At 41.3% G+C, this 25,836-nt stretch overlaps 2 protein-coding genes across 5 annotated transcripts; one reads left to right on the forward strand and one right to left on the reverse strand.

The window, feature by feature from the left end:
* The first annotated feature begins 7,118 nt into the window (after positions 1-7,118).
* On the forward strand, positions 7,119-19,726 carry rufy2 (RUN and FYVE domain containing 2). 3 transcript variants are annotated; one of them, XM_088295567.1, is made up of 19 exons: positions 7,119-7,218; positions 9,350-9,523; positions 9,608-9,725; positions 10,349-10,450; positions 10,577-10,700; positions 10,784-10,848; positions 10,915-10,980; positions 11,065-11,134; positions 11,212-11,313; positions 11,877-11,993; positions 12,054-12,146; positions 12,549-12,623; positions 12,700-12,797; positions 16,278-16,397; positions 16,535-16,664; positions 16,804-16,898; positions 17,571-17,619; positions 17,693-17,773; positions 17,852-19,726. In XM_088295567.1, exons 1-19 carry the CDS (start codon positions 7,143-7,145, stop codon positions 17,993-17,995), a joined length of 1,899 nt encoding a protein of 632 aa, XP_088151693.1. In that variant the 5' UTR covers positions 7,119-7,142; the 3' UTR covers positions 17,996-19,726. The 3 variants fall into 3 exon arrangements, with proteins under 3 accessions (XP_088151693.1, XP_088151692.1, XP_088151694.1); XM_088295566.1 differs by lacking the exon at positions 7,119-7,218 and adding an exon at positions 7,902-8,765; XM_088295568.1 differs by lacking the exon at positions 7,119-7,218 and adding an exon at positions 7,903-8,274.
* hnrnph3 (heterogeneous nuclear ribonucleoprotein H3 (2H9)) lies at positions 19,724-25,810 on the reverse strand. 2 transcript variants are annotated; one of them, XM_088295569.1, is made up of 11 exons: positions 25,653-25,810; positions 24,825-24,917; positions 23,953-24,108; positions 23,690-23,833; positions 22,475-22,613; positions 21,834-22,033; positions 21,082-21,180; positions 20,875-21,002; positions 20,667-20,802; positions 20,475-20,528; positions 19,724-20,404 (listed from the first exon to the last, which is right to left on the reverse strand). In XM_088295569.1, the coding sequence occupies exons 2-11, from the start codon at positions 24,910-24,912 to the stop codon at positions 20,337-20,339; spliced, it is 1,212 nt and encodes a 403-aa protein (XP_088151695.1). In that variant the 5' UTR covers positions 24,913-24,917; positions 25,653-25,810; the 3' UTR covers positions 19,724-20,336. The 2 variants fall into 2 exon arrangements, with proteins under 2 accessions (XP_088151695.1, XP_088151697.1); XM_088295571.1 differs by lacking the exon at positions 25,653-25,810 and adding an exon at positions 25,367-25,644.
* Between the last annotated feature and the right edge of the window lie 26 nt (positions 25,811-25,836).

Below are 25,836 nucleotides of genomic sequence, written 5' to 3' on the forward strand. Positions count from 1 at the left end.
TTTTGACCACGTTGAGTCAACAGAGCCACAGCGTGCGCACAAACATTTACCATTTGCCGCAAATTTGTGCTCTTCCTTTAAAGTAAGCAAACAAGCGTCCGGCGGCATCCTCACAGATGTCTTTGAGTTTAAGCTCCGACTGTTGTCGTGCTTGAAATGTGTGAAAGTGATCTACATTCTGCGGACTAAGAGAACACCAACGTGTTGAGTGTGTGGCCTTCAAAATGTCATTGCCAGCCACTCATCAAAAACAAATCAAACTATGTATTGTAGACATGCTTTGAAAAATGAAACCAATTACAAATACAATTGTTATTAATTAAAATAGGTTATTCAAATAGAAACTCAAATGCTAATGTAAAATCTTAAAGTGGAAAGTCCTGCCACAACATAGTCTCTGCATACATGCTGCACTGGAAATAAAATCGTTTTGGGACAAAAGCGCCACATTTTTCTTCTAAGTCATTATTTTCATCCCCCACCTCACCTCCAAGTAAACCATAAAAATTTGCTCCCAAAATTTACTACTTACATAAAACCTTATTAAATGTATCATAATAATTATCTCAGTGGTCTTGATTTTAAAAACTTAAATTTTCTTAATTTTACATAATTAATCACTCATATTAAATTATGTAAATGACATAATTCAACTTTTTGCAACTTGGAATGTTTCTGCATGCCAGCAGATTATCGCGACGACGACACACCTGGATCTTGTTCTGTTCTGGATTCTTCCTTTTAAAGCAGGTCATCAGTTGCACACACGCAGACGCGAGCGTTGCCTGTGTGCCACCTCTCAACGGCATTCCTGTGTTAATGCATGAATCATGACACTTTGACTCAGTGTATCTCTTTCTTCCTCTCCCTCAGGCCGCGGTTCATATACCCCCCCACCTCACCCCCCCCACTCTCTTTCTAACTTGTGTCTCTGCTCCCGTAACGCTTTAAGGCCGCACAGATGTCTTCTGTCTCTGAAGTGCTCCGTGGGTCACATGCATGAAGATCCAGGTTAAGAAACAGACAGATTGGGGAGGTGGCTAAAGAGGGTCATGGTCAAAGGTCGGGATAATAGGGAAATCCCAAAGCTGGACGCATGGAGCCACTTATCTTCCTTGTGAGGTGACTTTTTTTTTCTTTCTTTTTTTTCTATTTGGATCTTGTCCACGTGAACGTCTTTATGTTGTCTGCTGACTGCAATCCTTCCTCCTCATGATTGGCCTCATTCTCTATATTTCCTTAAATTGTGAGCTTCAAGCTTGCAGTTACTTAGCTCTTCCTCTTCAGGAAATGCATTAATCAAGTTCTATTGCTTCGAAGAGTTATCTGCTTAGCCCTTTTTAATTTTGTTGCTAACCAAAACCGCAACGCCGACTGAGGCCACTCATAATATGCATGTTGGTTATTAAATCATTAAAAATAAAGTGTATCATTTGGAATTACAACTCTTTGATTGGATCCTGTAAATGTCATAATGGACAAATATTATTTAAATTATATGTATCTCCTGAAAGATGATAATAAGTATTAAGATTAGAGCATAGCAGTGACAGCTACCTAAAAGTGTGTTCACTCGTCTACCCCTCAACTAGCAATTCCTTTCCAGCTCAGATGCCCCTAAACTAGCAACCTAAACGCTTTTGCTCACATTTTGAGAAGAGACAAGAGATTAGTTACCATAAATCACTTTGAAATGCATCACTGGAAAAACAGTGGCATCTTCTTTTTCACGTGTGTAAATCAGTGTGACGGCTATAAATGTCTGACTGGAAAACGCTTTGATCTCAGAAGACAGAAATACGAAAGAGACATTTCATTTATGAGGTTGATCACCTTTTTCCAACTGCATTTTCGATCTGTTGCATCACGGACTTTTTAACTTCTACCTGCCATTCATTATTGTGACCAGCACGTTTGTTTCATTCATCATCCGCGGGTACCATTAAAGATACAATACAACAGCTGAATAAAAAAAATCTGCTTAACATTTAAGTGAGTTTAAGTTGTGGCCAGTGAGTGTATCTATTTTCACAAGGAAGCAGACGGAAACATTAACTTGTTGGTTCTTTTTACGGCCTTAGACAGGCCTCCGCCACGTGATTTCTGTGAGGGCTTGGGGAAATTCTTCAGGAGAGCCTGGTAAGTTATTTGACCTCCACACCCACACACACACACACACACGCACACACCAGTGCTAGGTAGGGGGTCACATCCTTGTAAAAAAAAAAAAAAGGTGATAGTGCTTCAGCAGGTACATGTCACCTCATCCTGCTCTTTGATTTGCACAGACACTTCCCTTTAGCATAGGACTGATAAATACACACACAAAGCCCTTTGGTGCTTTCAGAAAACAAGTCATGCTTGAAATACCGTGATTGAAATAAAAATGCTAGATTGGTTACGGCCGAAGGTGTTTACTTTGAACAGGTGAGCGCACCGGAGAAAGAAGGACAATGCCGTTTTGACATTTGTAATTGTATAAAACCTCCTGTCGTCGATCAATTGGGATAATCACAGGAGGAAGCGGGACTTGACACAGAAGCCTTAAATAGTTCAAATGAATCCCGGTGTCTATTTAGCATGGGACTGTCAAAAAAAAAGGAAGCGGATGTATATGCGTGAAGGAGAAGAGGGAGCTCACAATCCCGATGTTGTCAATCTTTATTTCTCGTGGACTCCAGCACGTAAAAGTGTATCGAAAAGCAATTGTATAGTAAAGTGGGGAATATTTTATGTTTGCTTAAATCAATTTGGGGGGAAAAAACGGTGGCAAATGTGTGTCTTCTATGACTTACTAACATTTTAAGAATCATTTTTAAAACAAAAAAATACTGTATTTATTCTTAAAGACAAGGTACCTCCAATTTAGTGTTGGGTCATGAAATGGGTCAAAGGTCAAATTTTATATGTTCGCTGTCAGTTTAAAAAGATGTATATATGTTAGTCCAAATTTTCAGGGATTAAGCAAATTTCCAATTTGAGTTCTGATCCGTTTGGTCGAGTAAAAAAAAAAAAAATTAAAATAGCTACTGCATAAATCTCATTTGCAATTAATGGCACACATTTGTGGGAGCACTTTTGTACTATAATATGCCATCAAAAAATATCGATCCTGAAAGGAAACTTAAGGTTTTCTATCAAATCTTTTGGGGTGGCCTCACTGTTATGTTCAGCACTTCATAGGAATAACAAACAGTATGTTAATCCAAGTAACCATTATTTCCCCCGAGACGGTGTGTTTGCGTGTGTATTAGGAGGTTAGTTAGAGGATCATCTCCTACTGTCATTGAGGTGTGAAGCCTGGATTTCTCATGTCCTCCTACAACACACACACACACACACCTCCCCTTTTTTTTTTTTTTTTTTTTTACAGCAGACCGGGTGTCAAAGCCCCCACTGAGGTGACACTTTTCACTGGTGTGAGAAAGCGCTTCCCTGCACACATACACAAATAGTGTAATGTCTTCTCTTCTTGTATCAGATCAAAAGAAGGACTTTTACAGAAAGCAAGAACCAAGTAAAAATGTCTTAGGCCTGCACTGAGCCTCATACATTCACTGAGCGTTTATCTCAACCTTAAAGGGTGTCTGTTTTTAGGAAACTTGTCCTGTCCTGGGGGGGGTAAAGAAATCATTTAACGTCACGTGTTGTTGTGTAAGTGGTATGTAACCTTTTGTGTAGCTGACTTCAATGTGTTGAAATGAGAGTCGCAATTGTAATACTGCGGAAAGTTATTTTAGTTCAAGTACAGATGTATTGTAACTAAAATGTTACATTTAACTGAACTGTAATTTAAAACAAATATTGAATGGATTTTTATAAAGTTCAAACCATAGTAACATTATATCATTATCAGTTTGGACATTTAATGGTCTCTACACAGAGCGCATTTGCGTTGCGACAGCATGCTAACTTCCGGTCGCTATGCTAGCGCTTAGCAAAAACAATGACAGCATCAAACTGAAAAATATACTCGCTGTCTGCTAGAATGGCGTTAAGTTACTGTAAATGACATGTTACCTTTTCAATATCTCCAGTTGTCCAAGTCTCTGCAAAGCAATCGCGGCTATATCAGGTTTAATCGTTTTGCAAGGCATTTTTGAGATGCTCAATTCAAATTCTTTAATAGACCACAAAATTACCCATAACTGTAAAAAAAGTGCTGTACAGAAAGATTTAATGAAATACTGCAGAAGGCTTTATTGTCATGCACTATGGCGCAGATGCAGCAATATGCAAAAAGACAATCCAACAAATCTTCACACATCACACACAAAGTTGCAGGTAACGTAACTCCCCCCCCACGTGTATTGTTCCACGTGGGGAGGGAAGGGGGCATCCACGCGACTCCCTCCAACATAGACGTTTGATGTTATGACCCCTTCGGCATTCACATGTAAATTGTTTCAAACACTCTTCACACTCATTTAGAGTCTTTTGTGGTTATCATTTATGTACTTTACAAATCACATTTCATTTTAACACAGGCGTTCATTTACCTCGTCCTAATAAGGGATTCGAACTTATCACGTGTTTGACGCAGTGAAACATTTGAAAGCGATTGTATCCATGTTTAATTTCATGGCAGAATGCATAGGGCACACACATGCTGAAAAAGAAAACAGCGAATTTAGTTGTATCAAGGGTCCACCAGTGTGCGCTTACCACGTTTGTTCTAAATACTGTATTGCCAATGTAGAGTTGAGTAAGTCTGCCATCTAGCGTTGGTTTTCAGAAACACATCACATTGCAATTCACCTATCAATTGATCATACATCGGAGTCCCGCGTCAGCTAATTAATCAATCAAATTAATAATTAGCGAGTTGCTGCGATATTTACAAAATAAATGACCGGGCTCAATTTGTATTTTGATTGTCAAATGTCCACTTGAATGGGTTCGAAACGAAGCAGGTTATGTAAAAATAGTTGAGACGAATAATGTTTATGATGTGCTGAATGCTATCATAGGTATTATTGTTTCACGAACTGTGCTGTTCAAAACACAAGGCTACGTATCTGCTTTTCGAAAGAATGAAAGCCCGTGATGAAATGGGAGTCGCAATTGTAATACAAAGATAATAACGCACAGTTTGGATTGACACTGTGGCAAGTTATTTAATTAATTTATTGTTGTGGTGTAGAACTCTACTGTGAGCACCTTTTCTAATATATTTAGTAGTTAGATTACACAAACAACACTGGTATCCTTTATTTTGGCAGTCTGCAAGTCATTCATCCCTCCAAGGTCTTTCTATCCAATCACCAGTTAAGGATGAGATTCAACAAAACTCAAGTACACTAACACGCATTATGTACTCATTCACATCTTCGTGTATTTATAGCTCATGAACAGTAAACCTATCCAACCCTCTGCTTCTTGAGTGGATGGATCTTGCGGTCTCCCTCCCTCCATCCTGTCGCATCCCTCCCTGGTTGGCCCCTCCCCCCTTCTCTCATTGGTTGCTCTGTGGGGTGATGGTTGTGGTTTCTGTTCGTGATGTCTCTGCCACAGCGTGTACCGGATTACTGCTCTGGATCTCTTAGGTAGGATGGATGGATGGATATAGATAGATAGATAGACAGATAGAGAGAGAGAGATAGTCACAGGAGTGGAATTGATATTGGCTGAGCTCCTGAGGTAAGAAAAATATCACTTGGTATTGTTTATGTGACGATAGCATTATACATAATGTATTTCCTGGCGTGAGTACGATCAACGCAGCTGTTCAGATTGTGTTTGTACAACTATACGCATTATCCTTTAGTAATTTGCAATATTTATCCACAACATAGAGTAAGTTGCATTCCAGCACTGCTGCAGAGGTGCAGGCATATAATGCCATGAAACAGTATCCCGTTCCTATTGGAGAGAAAAGCTTTCACTGAGCAGTGTGAGCATCATTGATTGGCTTGTGGCGCCATGTGGTGTTGAAGGCTGTGTCATGCTCGTATAGTATGTGCACATGATTGTACATTTAGGGTTCAGGAGGGTTTCAGTGGGGATGGGATTTGAAGTGGTGGAGGATGGAGGTGATGAATACTTTTGTCAACTTCTGTATTGACCAAAAGACCTCCAAAGTTGAACACAGATTGATTACTGATACACTGTTTGTTCTAATTTCACGTCAGATGTAAAATGAATTAATTCATTCTAGGCTCAGTCGTGGCTATCAAACCTTTATCAAGATTGAGCCAGTCCAAAATCAAAATCATAATTAGATTTCCATTAATTGTCCAGACCGAGTGTATAATATGACTAGATCAGAGGTCTGCTTCTCTGCACAGTTTGTTTGACATCAAAGGTTCCATTGTAACTTAAATGCAAATATACAAGCAGATTTTCGTCGTCACTTTCATCCATGCTACAATTTCTTTGATATACTGTCAAATGTCAAGCCCAACACGCGGAAGATGGACTATCAGCTCTACCATATATGCACATTAAACTACTCAGCTCACACATTTGACTCCGATGTTAACCTACATGACAAGAAAAGTACGAAATAAAGATTTAAGACTGTATAAAGCAGAAGTGGCCAACAGACCAAGGGGCGTCAACTATTGAGTCATGAGAAATGTTTTTCTCAGCAGGGACTTAACACAGTGAAAAATGATCTGGAAGTAAACCAGTCATATGATCCATTGTCAGCCATAAGCTATTAGGGCGAGAGAGGGCGAACGGAGAGAGAGCGCTTACTGCATAGCTAAAAATGCAAATGAAGAGGAAAAGGCCAATACGTCGTTTACTATTGCCTCCGGTTATAGTTTGTGTTGAAACGGACACTCCATAGGGTGTGTTAGCTGCCATAGTTCTGCTGACGGACGCCTATTTCCAAAGCCAGAGCTTCAAGGTAAACTTTGATTTAACAAGGAATGCCTTACTTGTGTGATGTACTCTTTATTTGTGAATGGGGACAAGGCAGTGATGGTGAAGATCTGCGGGATAATTTTGTGTTGCATCAGTCATTTTTCTGCTTTGATATGTTGCAATATAGATCTTGCGCCTCAAAATAGTTGGGCTTACATTTTGTCGATAAAATCTGCACATTCTCTTCTCAAGAACACCAACGTGAGCCATTTAAAAACTCTGGAATCGGTGTGATCACATTTGGCACCAGGTCAAGGAGGCTCCCGCTGACCATGTATTCCCCCCAGAGCCTCCATCGCTGGGGTATTACTCACAGCGAGAGTATGGAGCGCTTAGCCTACAGCCAAGGTAAGCTGCCACTGCCATGAGCTCTCACTGCTGCCTGGCACAACACTGCATCTGTACAAGTTCAATTAATACAGCCTCAGTTTTTATCAACAGTGTTGCATTTTCTCCCTGAGAGGCAAATAGCTTCTACTGATTGTGCATTTATTTTAAATTCCAAAAGCATGCATGTTTTATAAACTGAAGACCCCAAATTATCCATTGCTTTGAATGCTTGTTTGTCTATATGTGCCCTGTAATCGGCTGGTGACCAGTCCAGGGGGTACACTGTCTCTCCTGCAAAGTCAGCTGGGATAGAGCGATAGCCAACCAATCACAGGCCACATATAGACAAACAAAAATAAACACTCACATTCACACCGAAGAGCAATTTAGGGGTCTAAAGTATCCATATACCATATGCTGTACAAATTAAATATGCATACATTTGCAATATGGGAGGAAGAAAACTCACTAAAGTATGGATAGAACAAGATAACTCTACACTGGTAAGGCTTGAGTCTAAATTTGTACCCCCAATTGCTGAGGCCTGATGTGCCAGCCACTCACTCAGCATGCTGTCCTACAGCTAAAATGTGTTTAAAAAATTAAAAATAAAATAACGTGTCAACAAAAAAAGTAAGCACATTACGAACGGAACATAAATATGCCGTTATTCTGGTAACCCTAAAATTATGTAATTTGCGGAAAAGATAACGCTGTTATTTTTCGTTTCCGTACATTCTCGCGAGAGCAGGCTTTTATTTGAGAGGGCGCAGGTTGGGAGGAAGTCATGCAGTTGTCATGTATAGCCTATAGGGGCGCCAGAGCGGCATCCATGACGTAGTGTTTCCTTTTGTGTGTCTCGTGAGTGTGTTGTTGACACCGCCCCTCCGGATAGAGGCTGTAAGGCGGGCGGCACTGTCTCAAGCCGAATGCGGCTCACTTCTGCTTGCTGTAAACATCTCCACGGCGACGCCATGTACGGAAAAAGCGTCTCTGAGCAGCGGCACCTCTGTATTTTGCCCCCGCCAGACCTACGGACGTTCAGCATGTAGACCCAAGTGACGCCTAGCTACAGTAGGCGAGCCTCACGTCATCTCTCGTCGTGTATGTAGGATTCGCGCCTCACCTGTCAGTATCGGTCATTGTTTAGCAGCTGATGCAATTGCTGCTATTTCTAAATTAAGCTTGTTAACGGGCCTCGGGTAGCTCAGCCTCAAGCTCACCCGCCGAGCGGGCCAAAATCAGCGGCTGCTTCGCTCCCGAGACGTAGCCAAACATGGCATCGGCTGCCGAGCACGACTTGGCTCTTTCTGAGACCGACAGCAGCAAGGACAAATCTCAGGTGTTCGGGATATTGAGGTTACAAGAGGAGAAATCAAACGTCAGCGAGAAATGTGTCCCCACGGCGAGGGGAGGCGGGGGCGGTGGTGGAGGAGACGGGCGATGGCAGGCGCCCATCTTCGCGTTAGCCAGGAAAGCCTCCGAAACCATTTCAGGGAGCATTCACGTTCTGCCTAAAGTGTCGGACAACAGAGTAGTCGTGCCAGGAGAGTGGTCCGTTCAAGGTAGAGTATCTCGAACTGTACATTTTCTGTAGCGCTTACCCTCATCATTTGTTGCTTTTGGGTCAGCGACCAGGGTACATACACCCCAGACTGCTCTTCAGCCAATCGGAGGACACACAGCCTTTCAAACATATCCACAGTCACATATGTATGCAATTTAGAATCTGAATTAACCTACCGTGCACAGTTCTTGAATATGGGAGGAAGCTGTAGTAAACCCACGCAAGCTCACGGATAACAACGCCATTCCACTGCTATCTCAAAATTCACGAATGGTTATTAAACATTGTATTGTGATTCTGAGATGCAGGATGTATTAAATTGTTTGTAGATAACTCAATGAATCATGAGACCATGAGGAACAAACATGACACAGTTATGTATGACCTTTCATCATGGCTACCATGACCCTCCTATTTACAGCCAATTGATTGTTCACATGTGCATCTATAATAATGCATCTGCTGTGTGTTGCGATCGAAATTCTTATGACGACGTGTTTGTGTGTCCGTGCGCATGCACGCCTTTTTTTTTTCTTTTGTTCATTCCTTTTTTTTCTTTTTTTCTTTCTGTCTCGATGTAAGCTTTGCGGGATCCCATGGCCATGGAACGAGCCAACCTGCTCAACATGGCCAAGCTGAGTATTAAAGGCCTGATTGAGTCAGCACTGAGCTTTGGAAGAACGCTAGACTCTGACTACCCACCGCTGCAGCAGTTCTTCGTTGTCATGGAGCACTGTCTCAAACACGGTCTGCGAGGTGAGATGACTGCAAGTTCTTTTTGCAACCCCCTTGCAATAGGTCCGATGTGTAAGTGTTCACTTGCCTCTCCTATTTTTCCAGTGAAAAAGTCCTTTCTGGGATTTAATAAGTCTCTTTGGGGTCCCTTGGAGCTGGTGGAAAAACTTTGTCCGGAGGCAGGAGAGATCTCAGCATCTGTACGTGATCTGCCAGGACTCAAGTAAGGCATAAACACGGTCCATGATTAGGATTCCAAGCAAAAATATCCAGAAAAATCAATTTATAAAGTTACACATAACCACTGTCATACTATACTCAAGATGCATTTTTTCAGAAGCCCTGAGCAAGTAAGAATTAACTCCACAAGAATGTTTTCCTCTTATTTTTTTCTGTACACATGGAAAAGAGTACATTTGTGCTTGAACCAATTAACTGGAGGTGAGCGTCACAATGAAAGTGACACGTAAATCTCTGTCCTAACTTCTGAGCACAATATGTCTTAAAAATGCATCACCAACCATTTTGCAACTTTTTGGGTACTGACTAATGCTAATTGCTACAAGTTGCATAAACACATTTAAAATCAATTTAATTATGTTATTAGGCTGTCAGGGCGTTAATTTTGAGATTCATTTTAATTATTTAAACCGCAGAACTGAGAAGCACTGGGCTAGGCTAACTAATGTCCACACGTCTTTTTCCTTAGGTGTGTCATTTCCTACCATTTTTTATTTTCATTTTTTTTTAAACAATGTCTATTATAAGATTTATATTAATGTGAAAAAAAGAAATGAATTCAATCTGATTGAATGGTCCAGTAACCTTTTGTCTGTTTGCATTTAGGACTCCTTTAGGTCGGGCCAGGGCGTGGTTGCGACTGGCTCTTATGCAGAAGCGGCTGGCCGACTATCTGCGACTCCTCATCACTAGAAAAGACTTACTATGGTAATTGTGAACATCCACACACACAAAAAAAAACCCTCTTATGATTTTTAAAATTGTTCATCCAAAGTATATGTTCGTGTTGAGAAGTTGCAGTGACTGTGGTTAGAGTGTTTTATTCCTCTGCAGTGATTTTTATGAGAATTCGGCCCTGATGCTGGAAGAGGAAGGCGCCGTGATCGTGGGCTTGCTGGTCGGCCTGAACGTCATTGACGCCAACCTGTGTGTCAAAGGTGAAGACCTGGATTCTCAGGTGGGTCCCTCGCTGCATCACAGATTGTTTTATATCCCTTCGTTCATGGAACTCGTACATCAGCATTTATGATCTATTTTTAGGTCGGGGTGATTGACTTCTCCATGTACTTAAAGAATGACATTGACGATTACAGGAGCGAAGAGCGGTACGTTCGTCTACTGTTTATTCTAATGTGTCCTGCAGTACCCTTAAAATGTTTCCATGACAACAGGAATAGCCAGATAGCATCCATCTTGGATCAGAAAAACTACGTCGAGGAACTTAATCGCCAATTGAAGTAAGAGGTTACTTTTGACCTTAAATTTCGGAATTTCATACATATTCAAGGAAATTATGCTTTGTCTCAATTTTTTTTGTTCAGTTCTACAGTTCATGGGCTACAGGGCAGAGTGGACTCTCTGGAAAAGTCCAACTCTAAACTCATAGAGGAGGTGAGACTTGGCATTTTTGGTGGTAGTTTTGAAAACGGAAGACACCACTTCATCTCAACTTTTTTGTATGTGCGCAGTTAGCTATAGCCAAAAACAACATCATTAAACTACAGGAAGAGAACCAGCAACTCAGGAGTGAAAACAGCCTCATTCTTCTGAAGGCACAACAGCATTTAGAGGTACTCTCACACACACACACACACACACAGATGCAACATCATTTTGCATACAGTACTCGATTTCTTGGAAATCATCAGAGCTGGGCACTTGACCCTTTTTTGCCGGTCAGTCCCCTGCTCTACGGCCACTATCTCTGTACCCATCCGGCGTCAACCCTGTAGCTTTATCGTGAAAATTGTCAGGCCCCGACCTGAAGTCAAATTCATATATCGCTTTAATAAGCCAAAGAACTTTTTTAGTATTTTATACTACATATTAAAAATAATTTAGATGATGTAACATTCTAATTTGCGCTGATGAATTTTGGGGGTATGTGCGCTGTAAGCTATAAAAAAAAAATAAAAATCTAATACTTCACTCAGTGTGTTGTAAATCCGTTTCACCTTTTCAGTTGTACTACTGGAAGGAATTTTCAGAATATTCAAAGTTATTGCGATGCCTTTGTATGGCTCTTAGTTCAGAGATGTTGTTTGAGATGCATTAAGGCCAAATAGTTGCACCCGTGGGCTCCAATTTCATTATCGCCCGAAACAACAGAGTTTCTTTTAATTGTTTTTTGCAGGTGTCTCAAGGTGACGTGTCAGTGGAGAGAGACACATACAAACAGTCTCGTCAAGGTTTGGATGAAATGTACAACGAGGCGCAAAGGCAGCTGAAGGAGGAGTGTCAGCTCCGACAGGTGAGACTGCGCCTCACTTTGCGCACGTGTTGTGACAACACCAACGTTCCTTCCGATCAGGATGTGGAGAATGAGCTGGTGGTCCAAGTGTCAATGAAGCAGGAAATGGAACTGGCTATGAAACTTCTCGAGAAAGATATTCATGAAAAACAGGTGCGCAATATGTCTCACGGGAATGTACAGTGCTAGTCGAAACTTTGTAAACAATTCAGTGGTTCTGCATTATTAAAAAAAAAAAAATAATCCGGGAGTTGTCGAATAATATTTATGTGAGCTACTTTGTGTGGAAATATTGATGGAATCATTTGGTAAACAAAAAAAAAAAAAAAAATCAAAACAGAATATGTTTTAGAATTTCGATTTTTCAACTTTATGATGTGGAATGATTTTCCATCTCCATGCTGCTTATGATCAAGACGTAAAAGCTTACATTTCTTGATGTCTTCAATCATTTGAGAACATTTAATTTGAAGGTGTGTCCAAACTTCTGACAGTTACTGTTTGTGTCCAAAGAATAAATGTTGATCAATTTGTGTAACTGTCGTCTACAAACAGGACACGTTGATCGGTCTCCGAAATCAACTGGACGAAGTCAAAGCCATCAATGTCGAGATGTATCAGAAGATGCAGGTGCATACAAACGCACACTTTTATGATCGATGCATACTGTCCAACGCCTTCTGAGCCGAACATTCTCGTCTTGTAGTCATCCGATGACGAAATGAAGAAGAAGAACAACATGATCAGTCGTCTGGAGGAGAAGACCAATCAGATCACTGCCACCATGAAGCAGCTGGAGCAGAGGTGAGCAACACCGAATGTTTTAGTCGAACGCAAACGAATCAGCACGAGAAAATCATTTTTCCTCTTTGACCTCCTCGTTTCATCCAATTCCTGGTCGCCGTGGTTTTTATTTTTCTGAGATTATCAGGCGGTCCTGACCAGGGGTTGCACCGACTTGTCGACTTTGCTAACTCCGCAATGGTGTTTAGAGCGTGACGTTAAGTAGTCGCTTGTCACGTGTTTTTTGCTATGTTTGACGAGAAGGCAGTAGCTGCTTGTTTCAGCAGATGAGTTGAGTCTGTCGCCTTGATTTCAATTTTCTGCAATTTTTTTTCCATTTGGTGTATGTGCTGTGCATTCTTGTTCTTAAAGTATTTTACCATCAGCCACTAGCTGCAGACTCGACTTTAAACATATTGGCGTTGACCTTAAAATAATGTGTAAAAAATGCAACCCCTAGTCCTGGCTGAAACCTTGTCGAGGAGAATGAGAGGAAAATGATTTTGCTCTTCACTCCAGTCGCAAGTGTCAGGGTTTCTCCCAAGGAAATCAGTCATTAGCCACAAACGGAACGTATATTATTTCACAATCGAACTCGTTGTCATGGGAACATGACACACAATAAAGTCTTGTACAAGAAAACTGTTAATGATTAAATATGTGAACTTTGTTCTGTACGGGAACACTCTGTGAGTTCTAAAGAATTCTGTTTTCTGTTTTTCGGTTAATTTTTCAAGATTCTCTGGAAAAGTGGCAAAGTGATTAAAAAAAATATATATAAATCATGCAACAATTTTCAGAATTTTGGCGATGATTCCACTGACCAGTGTTGTTGAATTCTTGTAAATGAAACATTAATGGCATTTTTATGTGCACATAAACGACCCTCGTTTTCAACCGTTACGCATTTTTGTTGAAGATTTGTGTGGTCTAATTGGTCGTAGAAAATTTTGCCATAATAATGTGAAATGAATGACGGCGTCAAACTGTCAATCATAACCAAGCTTTATTTACGGCCTCTTTTGACCGAATCTCAACGAAGTAGCTCGACTGTGCATATGATCCCTTTTTCTAAACATTTTATCTCCTCCTTTCCCGTCATCCAAAAAGCACCAAATACATATTTCCGTCACACTCACGATTCTGAGTAACTTCTTGACGATATCCTGGGAGAAATCCACTTTTCTATTTAAGCTTCCCCACGCATGACAAGTTTCGTTATTGTTGCACCCCGTCGAAGCTGATTCATGAGGACTCCTCCTCACTGCATCAGTGAGAACGTCCCATAAGTCCTCACCCCCCCATCCCCCGCCCCAGTCGTCCACCCATCAGTTTAAATGTGCTCCATCCTCTCTGTGAATGTTTGCCTCTGCGCTGACTTAGTTTTGCTAAACTCAAAAGGAGGTTTTCAGCCTCTCTGTACACTTCGAGCATCAAACTGTGCTGTGATTGTTTTCATGTTTCTGCTTCTCCTCACATTCCCCATCGCGTGGAAAAAAAATAACCACGATGTACGACTCTTGCCTCGAGTGTTAACGGCCGGCCAATTAGAATTCTGATGTATTGACATCCTTTCTTCCTTCCTTTTCTTTCTGTTCTTCTTTTCCTTTTCCCCTTCCTCCCGTCTGTTCATCTCTTTTATGCCGTGAAATCATCCATTGATTCATTTTACCCACATTGCTTTGCGATTGGCTTCCCTCCGCCCGTGCGCAGCGATAAAGATCTGTTAAGTCAGACCAGAACTCTGGCCATGTCGTTTGTCAAGTGCGCCAGCACGGACACCGAGCACCAGTACAAGCTAGTCAAGGACATTTCTTTCTGAGCACAAATATATTCTCACGCGAGGGACCGACTGAATCAATTAATCCAGTTTTACTTCCGTATCCTTCCGTTTCCGTTTTCCCCACGTTTTTTGTGGCCTGTGCAGTTTCGGGAAATATCGTCATGGGCCGACAGGGGTGGAAATTCATTTGTGTTGATCGGCGTTGTGATGTCTCTCATCGACATGTCACTTTTTTTTTTTTTTCTTTCCATTTGAACATCTCTTGAAGATAGAAGCTGTCGCTGCGGGGAGTAAACTTAACATCATTGATTAACGCGCACGTCGCTAAGCGAGCTCACTTTAAGATGATTGACATTGACGATAAAGTTCAGGCTCTGAAGTGTATTGAACATTCTCATCTCAGAGCAATAATTTACACAACACACACGGGGAGTTTTCTTCTTAAAAATGTTGCTGCATCAACGTATGTGAACATGTAACATTTTTTTTTGAATTTGTACAATCCCACTTATTATTCCATGTAACCCATCGACAAAAATGCTAATTCTGTTGTCACATGAGGAAGAGAGCACTTTAATATAGAGGAAGTGTGTGTTGAATCGATATTAGAAAAAAAAATGTGTATAGAACTGAAAAAGCAAACTGAACACAGATGGCACCGCTAACAAATCGATTTCATTCCACTGGATGACGGATTATCGATATATCTTGAATCGGCGCAGATTTTTTTTCTATGATTTAATAATTTTAATACAATTGTAAGAGCCATATTTACACTATTACTTGAAAAAAAAAATTACTTTCATTTCCTTCATCAAAACAAAACGGAAGTGAGTAATCCCATTTCCTTGTAGGCGTTTCATTCCAGACCCCTCACAATAAATAAAAATTCAGCGGAATAAAAACCATACACGATTCAAATACACTTTAGGCATGGCACTTCAATTTGATTTTGTTTTTTTCGAATGCACTTTTGAAACATTACAAACACATTCAAGCGTGTATACACAACACAACGCAGTTGTTGTCTCTTTATTCTTTTGCGACATGTGTCACATTGACTTTTCACCTTCAAGTTCCGCTTCCTTAATTGCTTTCAATTTACAAATCAATTCCGTATCTCCATCGCAATGCGTCTTAGAATCTATCTTTTGATTCCCCCACGCCTGCAACAGCAAAAAAGTTGACATAATCCAGTCACACTCGTGCTGTAATTCCAAATTTGTAATAATTCTTTTCAAATATTTTTTTTCTGCTGGAGCTCCATCTGCTGGATCGGGTGGGTCACTTCTCCTCTTGCCCTCTAAAGCAAAATGGCCACTGGTTACATCGTTGTCAAGTAAATCGTTGAATGGCTGGCTGTCGTGATTGATTGGGACATACTAAATCTTTGTTTATAGAAATTTACCTGTAGAGGGATTTGTAAAAGCCCCTAATGTCACTGTCTTTTACCACCTTGATCAATAAAATGTGATCATTTGAAGTGTCTTGGGAGTGTCTGTGTAGAAAGCTCACTCGTTGATCACAAGCCATCGCCGCCACCTTTCTCTCTCTGCCTCGGTTGCACGTTTGACGTTTTTCCCTTTCATCCTCCATTGAACGCCTTGCACCTCATCCTGGTTCTTTTCTCCTTTGCCATCGTCCTCCTTTCCCCCTCCTACGCCAGTTTTTTTTTCTCTCCACGGGTCCTGAGTTTGTCGCTGGTTGTAATGGCGCAGATTACAGGAGGCAGAGAGCCACCGCACCGCGGCCGAGGAGGGCACCAGGCGCTTCAAGATGGACTTTGCCAACAAGGCCGACAGCCTGCAGCGGCAGATCGACCACAGAGAGAAACAACTGTAAGCCCGGCGGACGTGTTGTCGTTAACGCGGACTGAAAATGTCGAGATTTTGTCGTTGAGGAAAACGTACATTCTGTTGCGCAATCGTCGTCTGTGCTTGTTCTCGAACGTGTGCGTGTGGCGTCTGTTTCGCAGTTTGCAGCTGGAGACGGACCTGAAGATCGAGCGGGAGTGGAGGCAAACGTTGCAGAACGATCTGCACCGGGAGAAAGAAGCGGTGGCTCAGCTCAAGACACAGGCGCTGCAGATCAACGGCCTCAAAATGGTAAAAAAAAAGGAGAGAAACGCACTCAATTTTAGAGTCCAAAGCCAGCTCACCCACCAATGTTCAGAAAGACGAATGTGGCGAGTGTTATTGAATACACTGTAAACAATGGGTGTGTTTTTTTTTTTTTTCTCCGCAGGAGTTCCATCGTCTGCAAGATGAGAACTTCCAACTGAAGAGCATCTGTGAAGACCAAGAACAGGCCCTCGAGGAACTTGGCTCTAAACTTAGCGAGTACGTCTGATTTTTAACATACTTGTAGGTTGGCATCCATGTTATGGCTGAAGCTCCACATGGGTTTTTATTATATTTCCTCAAATAGTCACTTTTACCCGAAGGTTTTTCAGCTCATTTGATTTTTTATTTATTTATTTATTTTTTTAATTGCCAGGTCAATTCTCATATTTTAATTATATTAATGACAATGAATACATTGAATGAAAAAAATCTTATGAATTATTACAAACCAATTTACCAGTTATGAAATAATTAATAGGGAATGAATAAATAAATTTTAATTAACCAAGGGAGAAAAAAACTGCTAAATGGATACAACTAATATCGAAGGATTGAAAATGTCTCCGTTGTGGCAGTTTATGCTTCATAATGCGGCAGATATTTCCAATGGGAGACATGTGCAGAATGTGGTTTGGCATTGTCTTGCTGAAATAAGCAGGAGGGTTAATGAAAAAAAAACCTTTTTTGGATGGCAGCATATGTTTCTCCAAAAGCTGTATGAATCTTTCAGCATTAATTAATGGTGCCTTCAAAGATGTGGATGTTGACCGTGCCATTGGCACGAACACAGCCCAAAAGTCACGAGGCATTCAGCCTTGATCTTTTTAGGATCGATTATATTCCGTTTGTCTGTCTCTGATGGCATGTCCTCCTCGGTTTGTCATACAGATCCAAAATGAAGATTGAGGACATCAAAGAAGCCAACAAAGCTCTTCAGGTAAAATATCCGCTGTTGCGTAGCATCATCGAAGTCGAGTTAGTTGTAAGCTTTCGTGTGGTCGTTGTTGCAGGGCGGGCAGGTGTGGTTGAAAGACAAGGACGCGAGTCACTGCAAGCTGTGTGAGAAGGAGTTCTCCATCTCAAGACGCAAGGTGAGCTTCCAGTGATCGCTGGCGGAGTTTTATTCGCTTGGTTCGCCTGCATTGTGATCGTCGTCGTTGTGTCTCCAGCACCACTGTAGGAACTGCGGAGAGATCTTCTGTAACGGCTGCTCGGACAATGAACTTCCGCTGCCCGCGTCTCCCAAACCGGTGCGCGTGTGCGACACCTGCCACGCTCTCCTCCTCCAGAGATGCTCGTCTAATCCCACCTAAAGCGTTACATCTACCTCCACTCGCACGACAACCTCCCGTCGGGCGTCCATCTCTTGAAAGCTTGCATGCACATTCGACATCATCTCGCTGGGATTGTACTGGTTTGATTCGGAAGTCGAGTGAGAGTGGGAAGTGACATACTGTGTTTGCTCAAATAGTGGCCTCTGCTTGGACTAGACGGCGTGCCGCGTAAGTATTAAGCACCATTCCGCAAAGCACACATGCAGCGGTATACACGCGGCATCTGTAAAGCTGAAGTTTACAGCGACGCAAAATGGTGAACTTTGCAGCATTGAAATGAAAAGAAATATTATTGTGGTAACTATTTGTGGAATACGAAAACCGACTAATTCTTCAATCTCCATCAGACTGAAGGTGCCACCATGTTGGGAAATATTGCGAAACAAAATTACTATCACAACTACCTTGCAAACGTCACGTGACTAAACTGTTTAGGAGGCTTCCCTATATGAGGAAATGCTGTATGTACTCTAAATCATTATCATAATTGCCCAAGTCATTTTTGAAAAACCTAAATTGAGTTCCAGCAATTCAAACCTTTGCGTATTACTATGACCTGATGACAGAGCAGCTATACAAAGATTTTATTTTTTTTTAGTAAGTTAAAAATGACTTGCAATTATGCTATGCCAACTTTTCCCACAAGATGGAGCCAACTACACTTAGAGCTTTCATCCACGCGCGTATTACAAATTCATGATGTGAGACGCGTGGTCGTCTATGGAAGTGCTCGTCTTGTTGTTTACATCTCCTCATCTGGAGTTTGCTGCTGTTCTGTTAAAATATTAGAAACTCTGCCCGTGCCGTCGTGTGCATTCTAAACTCGAGGAAGGACACTTAAAGATGCGACTTCACACTAAAGGAAAGCACTTAAGACTAAATGACTTGACTGCATAATATTATTTGTACCAAAATCAGATCAGAAAAGTGTCACCAATTGAAGATGCGCACTGGAAAAAAACAAAAGTACAGAAAGTTTACTGCCACTCCCCCTCAAGGTTGCTGCTTATGTTTTCTGTTGGTGCCACTCGAGCTTGTGCAAATACTTTTAGTGCCAAACCAACCAGGTACAGTGTTAATACTTGATGGTTTTATTGTAGAAATCAGCAAGACAGTTGACGGGTCTTGCAGCAACAGGTTCGATTTACAGTTGCTGTAGATTCGAGAAAATTGCTTCAAGGACGGTGGTATTTTTCTTTTGCCATTTTGTTGATCACTTAACTGACCTGCTAGAGGTTGCTGAGTTATTACAGCCGAGCCTTAATTAGTTTCCAGTTTTTTGTTTTTCATTTCTTGAATGTCCTCTAAGTAAGGATAAGCGGTTCAGAAAATGGTTGGATGGCTACAGAATTATGTTGACTGTTCTGCGAGGTAAATGCTCCATTTGTCCTGGGACCAGTCTAAAATCCATTTTCTAGTCATTCTCATCTGCGCGCTCTGGTTTTGTACTGGCAATCCTGACAAGTTGTCACTTTTTTTCTTATTTATTCCAATGACAAAGGAAAACACTTATCTACTTCTGATAAGCACCTGGGCCTAATTTTATATTGTTTTGCTCTTATGTATAGAAGTCCCAGGCCTTAAGAGGATGTGTACATTTTTGTTTATATTGTTAATGAAAGTGAACTTTATCACCACATGGTTTGATTGCCAAAAGTATGCTGCCTTGAACTGGAGCAGTTTTGATTAAATGACATTGTAAACCTGCAAGATTGTTTTGCCGTTTATTTTCTCCATATGCAACGTACACCAAACAAATGTTAGGACATTTAATAAAAAATTTTATTGGGCAAAATGTACAACAGCTGCAAATGGTAGACATCAGCTGTAATAGACTTTCACTCTTAAGCAATTGGCGTGAGATTTGTCAGTAACTGGGTAAAGATTCAAAACACACACTCACAGTTAAACCTTTAAAGCAAAACATCTGGGAATACCACATCCAATCCATGTGGTCGGAGGTCAAAATAACCTGCTGACACAAGATAGGCGAAATTAAACTTTTTAACCATGTTACCAGTATGAATTTTTCTAAAACACTTCCAATAGGTGGCGGTAGCACATTTTAATTTTTTTGTGCAGTTAGAGCCCCCTATGACAAACATTAGGCTTCGCATAAAAATCAGACGATAAACATGTCCAGCTTCTACCTCATCAGTCTCGTCAACAAAATGGAATAAACGTAATGCGCTGTACTGTATGCATTTTTAAATAAGCAAGAAAGGAAAGAGGTGGAACACCAAAACAGATTGCATCAACTTGGGGACAAAAATGTGGCCCTTTGACAAACGAGAGAAAGGAAGTCAGGTCATGAATGACATCAGTACGAGCTTCGCATGCCACTGCTCCGTGAGCCACCTCCTGAGTTACCATAGTAACCACCACGACCTAAGAAACAGAAAATGTTTTAGACATCCTTAAAATGACAACCGAACAGAAAGATTTGACCAACACGCACTCGTTTCAGATCCGATGGCTGTGGAGTTGAGAAATAGCTCGATGTAGCGGTGCTCTGTGGACAAAACAGACAATAAATCACTCAAGTGGACAATTTGTGGACTATCGTCATAAGGTTACACAACAACAGGCAATATTTTAATTCCTATGGTAAAAATTCTCTGCTGCAAAAGATGGAGAGGACAAGGCGTACGCATATTATGCTTGTCTTTGGACATGGCGGCCACGGCGTCCTCGTGGGAGCGGAACTCCACATCTGCCTCTCCTGTCAGCTTGCCACTGAGAGCAACATCAATGTGGACGCTCAGCGGGTTCAAAGGTGAGAAGAACTGGAAAGGAAACAAAAAGTGTCAAATGCAAAAACACAATGCCAATGAAGCCATTTGGTGCCACTTTCTCACTTTAGCAACGTCCATCTCACTGGCGCGGTAAGGCAGACCTCTCATGTGGACAAAATGGCCGCCGCCGCCGCTGTGATGGTGGTGGTGGTAACTTGAGCCTCCCTCAGACAGACGACTGTAACTGTTGCCTAATGAGAAATACACTCTTACACTACAACTAATACGACAAACTGAGTACAAGACATTTATAAATTCAGAAGTCATTACCTCTTGATCCTCGCTCTTCTCTTATGCGGTCATCAAACATGCAGTTTCCAAAGCCGTAGCTGTTTAATCCATTGTAGCTGTCATAACTATGCCCATAACCTGAAAACATAAACAGTGAGAACAATTAGAAAAGAAGAAAATGACTTATTTTGCCTCATCCACAGAAGACGTGAAGTGAATGGAAATGCAATCAATCTGGTCCAGCCACCAAACTGTTAGTTTTACATTTTATGATGGAAATAAAATACTAAACAAATGCGCAACAGAAAAGTTTCATTTCAATTGTATTTTCTCCCCTCTATTTTCTTTTTACCCCTACACACACAAAAAAAAACCCATAAAGACACTTTTTTTTTTTAAGTCTATGCAGCTACTGTTAGAATGGTGATCAGAAGAAGAGTGTGTATGTGGAAGTTTTTTTTTTTTTTTGGGTGCGGCAAAGACCGTAACCGTAAAGTCATTAAGGGGTATAAAAATTAAAAAAAATAAATAAAAAATAAAAAAAGCTTGAAAGGTTTACTTGTTAAAAAAAAGTGCAATTTGTATTTATGTGCAATTTGATTAACTCATTAAGTTTGTTTTTAGTTTTTACAGTATCAAAGTGTAGTTTTTGTTCAAACTATGCAAAATGTTACAGAAGCTTACAACACAAATTATGCGCTTTAGGAGCAACTGTTTTTAATGAAAACTACCGAGTCAAGCCCATCGTTCCGAGTGACGTCTTCAGCAAATCTCGCGCCAAACCTACTTACCTCCCCCATAGCCCCCTCCGCCCCTCATGGAGTCCATGAGAGAGCTGCTGCGACTGGAACCAGAGCCAAAGTATCCGCCCCTGGGGCCCTCCATCACAGGTCTGTCGTAGGGTCCCGGTCTCTGGCCCCCGGTCACCCGCCGGGGTTCGTCCAAGTAGTCTCGGATCTCGACGCGGCTGCTCTTAAAGATCTCAATGTACCTGAGAGGAGAGTGGCCGGCCGCGGCAAGTGAGGTGGGGGGTGTGGAAATGGCTCAAGTGGGCCAGCACACATAGACAGAAAGATACACACAGAAAAGACAGGTATGCCTAACAGTTGTCTAGCTGGCAGCAACCTGGACAAAATGTCTTTAAATGAACTTGCTCTACCCCAGACTCGGCAAACAGCCTCTACAAGCCCAATGCCCCCATTACACTTAGACTACATGTAGGAAATTGTACAGGAGGTAAGAGCTGAGCACACATTACTTCTACACATTGCATTGTATGAAAGCCCCAATTAAAAAGTGTCATTATTCTAGCAGACCCCCCCACCCCCTTATTGGCAACAGAATGTAACAGAAGACATCCCCCAGTAGAGTGTGCACTAGAGTAGAAGAAGCCCAACCCAGTCCAGCCCGTCCCCCTTGCCGTCCGTCCCACCTGTGCCCTATCCTTTCCTTGTGTTTCCCCCGAGCCTTTTCTGCTATCTCCTTTGAGGCAAACTGCACGAAGGCTTCCCCTGTGCTCCTCCCCTGGTAGTCCACTGGCAGAGTAATCCCATTCGGCACGATTCTCAACCCTTCAACCCAAGCACACAAATACATAAGTCGGTAGGTAGGTAGGCAGGTAGAAAAACACCCACTGGCGCTTTCAGCTGGAGGACAAGTCATGAGGGCCACAAGCTGTACAGCTTTAACAGGACTACGTTCAAACTAAGCATCTGACATGATTGGGTTTTATGGAATAGGCCCAGAGGAGGGCAGAATGACAAGAACCGGCCTGGAGTCAGCAAATGCCAAAGTGGAGGTCACTTATCGAGTTGTGGGGCTAACGGATACACACGGGCCACAACATTGGGGACACCTGCGTAATTTGATGAGCGTCAGAGATCAAAAGAAAAAATAAATTACAGGCAACACTATTGCTAACCTATTGGTTATTCCTGATTAGACTTATTTCCTAGTCTGAGCTATTTACGCATCTTTTCTGGTTGATTTGTTTGAAAATAGATATTGTTGAGAAGAAAGTTTAAGTAGACTTGAGTACATCAGGGAAGTGCGAGGTTTAGCCTGAGTGAAAGTTGCAGGTGAGAAAAGACGTTATCAGCATTAACTTTGCACTTTGAACCCGAGGCACTAAAACAGGTCTGTAAAAAAAGTCAATTGATCTCCCAGCGCTACACTTTGACAAGTCTGTCACTGTCTTTGAAATGTTTACATTCCATGAGTTGTGAAGGGCAATAGAGCTGACCCCAGGTCAGTGGCAAGCATCATTCATTTCTCATTCCATTGTTTTATGTGCTTAATCGAGATCAAACATAAAAATCAAATCATTTGTCAAACATAAGTAACATATTATTGCAAGGTCAACATACTACAAGAACAAACAGACATGAAATCCTGCCTCTAACATCAACTTTGTTATATTTATCTAAAACATTCTTTGTTATCTGGAGATACATTACATACAAAAGTACAGAAAATATTTTTGGTTTACTACAAAATGATGCGATACAACATTTATAGAAGAATTTCTGCGAACAATCTTTCAATTGAATAGTTGAGGTCGTTAGATGGCAAAAACAAACAACAAAAATCAAAAAACAATCACGTGTGAAGACTAGTAAGCTAATGAGAGTGTATTATGTTGCCATACCTGAAAAGAATTGAACTATTTCCTCCTTGCTGCAGCCAAAGGGCAGGCCTCTGAGTCTCAGCATGCAGCCACTGGAGCTGTCATAGTCAGCAGGGCCGCTACGCTTCAGCACCCAGTCCATCTCGCTACGGTTTGACTTGAACACTGATATATACAAACACACAACCCACAGCTCAATAGAAGGAAATAAATAAGAAAATAAAAACAGCAACACAATGAGACGTCTGATTTCAAACACCGCAAAGGTAATGCTATTTCCTTACCCTCAATGTATCGGTGTCCCATGTATTTGCGATCTTTCGAAAGAGCATTCTTGAAGTCCTCTGACGTTTTCAGCTCAATAAATGCCTCCCCACTGGGGCGGCCTTCTTTTGAGTAGGTGAAACACACGCCGTTGACTTTGCCGATTATGTCACAGTCTGCACACAAGACATTTAGCTACGTTACCTTGGGACGAGAGACGGACCCAGACATGTTCGGAGCTAAAGAAAAACACATACCATTTAAAAGCTATGTAGCTGCAAACTAGGGCTGAACAATTTTGAAAAATAATCTATTTACGAACCCCCTTAAGTATTACAAATTCAATATACTTTTTTTTTTGTTTGTTTCAAGGTCCTCTCCCATGTATTTTTTTAACAGATGTTTTTATTAGAAAGAAAAGCGTTGGTGGTATAGTCTTTAGTGGACGTCTCCATGAAATTGAAATTAAGACATTGAGGAGTGTCATCTAATTTACACAAAATATTTCTACCTCCTCCCGCCTCGTTCCTCATTCTCAAATGAGCCACTTGGCGTCATTTTTGGGGGGGGCATGTCACTCTGCGTCATGCTTTGTCCAAGTCACACCACAGACCCGTTCCATTCACATTAGAAGTCGCATTTGTTATTGTAATGTAAACATCAAGTACATAAAAAATTATCAAATTTTACAAAACATCTCACTTGGACATCATGCCCTGCAGCGTGAACATCGCCTTAATGTTTGAAGGGTGCAGTTGTAGATATGCTCCGTATACAAAGTAGCTTCAGAAAACTTCTCTTATGAACTGGCATTGTTTAAATACAATTTGGATTAAAATTTGGTGTATATTCAAGTTTCTTCTCATGAACGGGTGTGTACGCTCTGTCTCACCTGAGAAGAAAGTAGCCACTTCTATCTGAGTGCAGGCCCAAGGAAGGCCTCTGATCCTGACCACGTAACCTTCTTCGTTAGAAGACATCCTCACTGGCAAATAGGAAGCACAAGAGTACTGTAACGAGTCACTTGAAGTTAACATTTGTTAGCTTTTTTTTTTTTTTAACAAAATCCGATCAACAGTAGCCACTGATTAAGTCGTCTTGAGCATCACAAGTCACATTCATGTTAGTGGAAAATAAAACATTTTGCATACCGATATAAAATATATTGCGTTTGTAATTTACACACAACAATATCCTATCCAGTGTTATTTCCCATTGCACTAACTATCCTCTTATTTATCTAATTTATATATCCATCTGAATTATTGTTGTATTGCACTGGAGAGGGGAGCTCTCTAATCTCGTTGCACACTTGAGTACAATAACAATAAAGGGATTTCTGATCATAAATCCCCCTCGTAACAACGTTTGCAGTTTCCAGCAAAACCAAAAAGTTCCTATGGAAACCTCACCAACAACAAGCAAACCAAGTACCTAAACTTTACCGCAGAATTCTGTTCTCGGCAGGGCTAACGTTGAAGAGGAAGACTCGTCAGTCGCCACAAGCGAAACGTCACTTTGACAGTTGATGACTTTTCTTTGATAACCATACGACGACATTTCGAGTCAGCTCGCTAGGCTAGCACTTATCTGATGTGCTAATGTTAGCTGGAGAACGTTAGCAGTTAGCTTAGGCTAATAGCGGTCAAATGTTCAACGCGAGCTAGCACAATTTAAACCCACTAAGCGGCGTCACTGTGTAGCAGAATTTGTCACTGACCATAAAAACAAACCGACCACCGGCTTATAAAATTTGAAAAAGACAAAATTGCCACACAATCGCGTATTGTGCAGCCGGTATCTTCAGTCTCGTCCCAGCACACCTCAGGTGACACTTCCTGTAATCGCCCTGCGCCATGTTCTCGCGAGACTTTGATTATACTACTTCATCATCTCGCTGTTTT

The sequence above is a fragment of the Idiotropiscis lumnitzeri genome, chromosome 5 (assembly GCF_059441095.1).
Source record: "Idiotropiscis lumnitzeri isolate Australia: NSW breed Sydney's pygmy pipehorse chromosome 5, RoL_Ilum_1.0, whole genome shotgun sequence".
In the NCBI taxonomy this organism is placed as follows: Eukaryota; Metazoa; Chordata; class Actinopteri; order Syngnathiformes; family Syngnathidae; genus Idiotropiscis; species Idiotropiscis lumnitzeri.

Excerpts from the sequence above, each read along its gene's own strand:
- rufy2 (XM_088295566.1), top strand. The coding sequence starts at position 8,477 with ATGGCATCGGCTGCCGAGCACGACTTGGCTCTTTCTGAGACCGACAGC. Across the intron at positions 11,994-12,053 it reads AGGAGTGTCAGCTCCGACAG|GATGTGGAGAATGAGCTGGT; the intron begins GTGAGACTGCGC and ends CCTTCCGATCAG. Across the intron at positions 16,398-16,534 it reads GACCACAGAGAGAAACAACT|TTTGCAGCTGGAGACGGACC; the intron begins GTAAGCCCGGCG and ends TCTGTTTCGCAG.
- hnrnph3 (XM_088295569.1), bottom strand. The coding sequence starts at position 24,912 with ATGTCTTCTAACGAAGAAGGTTACGTGGTCAGGATCAGAGGCCTTCCT. Across the intron at positions 22,614-23,689 it reads AATAGTTCAATTCTTTTCAG|GGTTGAGAATCGTGCCGAAT; the intron begins GTATGGCAACAT and ends CTTGGGTTGAAG. Across the intron at positions 20,529-20,666 it reads CAAAGACAAGCATAATATGC|AGCACCGCTACATCGAGCTA; the intron begins GTACGCCTTGTC and ends TTTTGTCCACAG.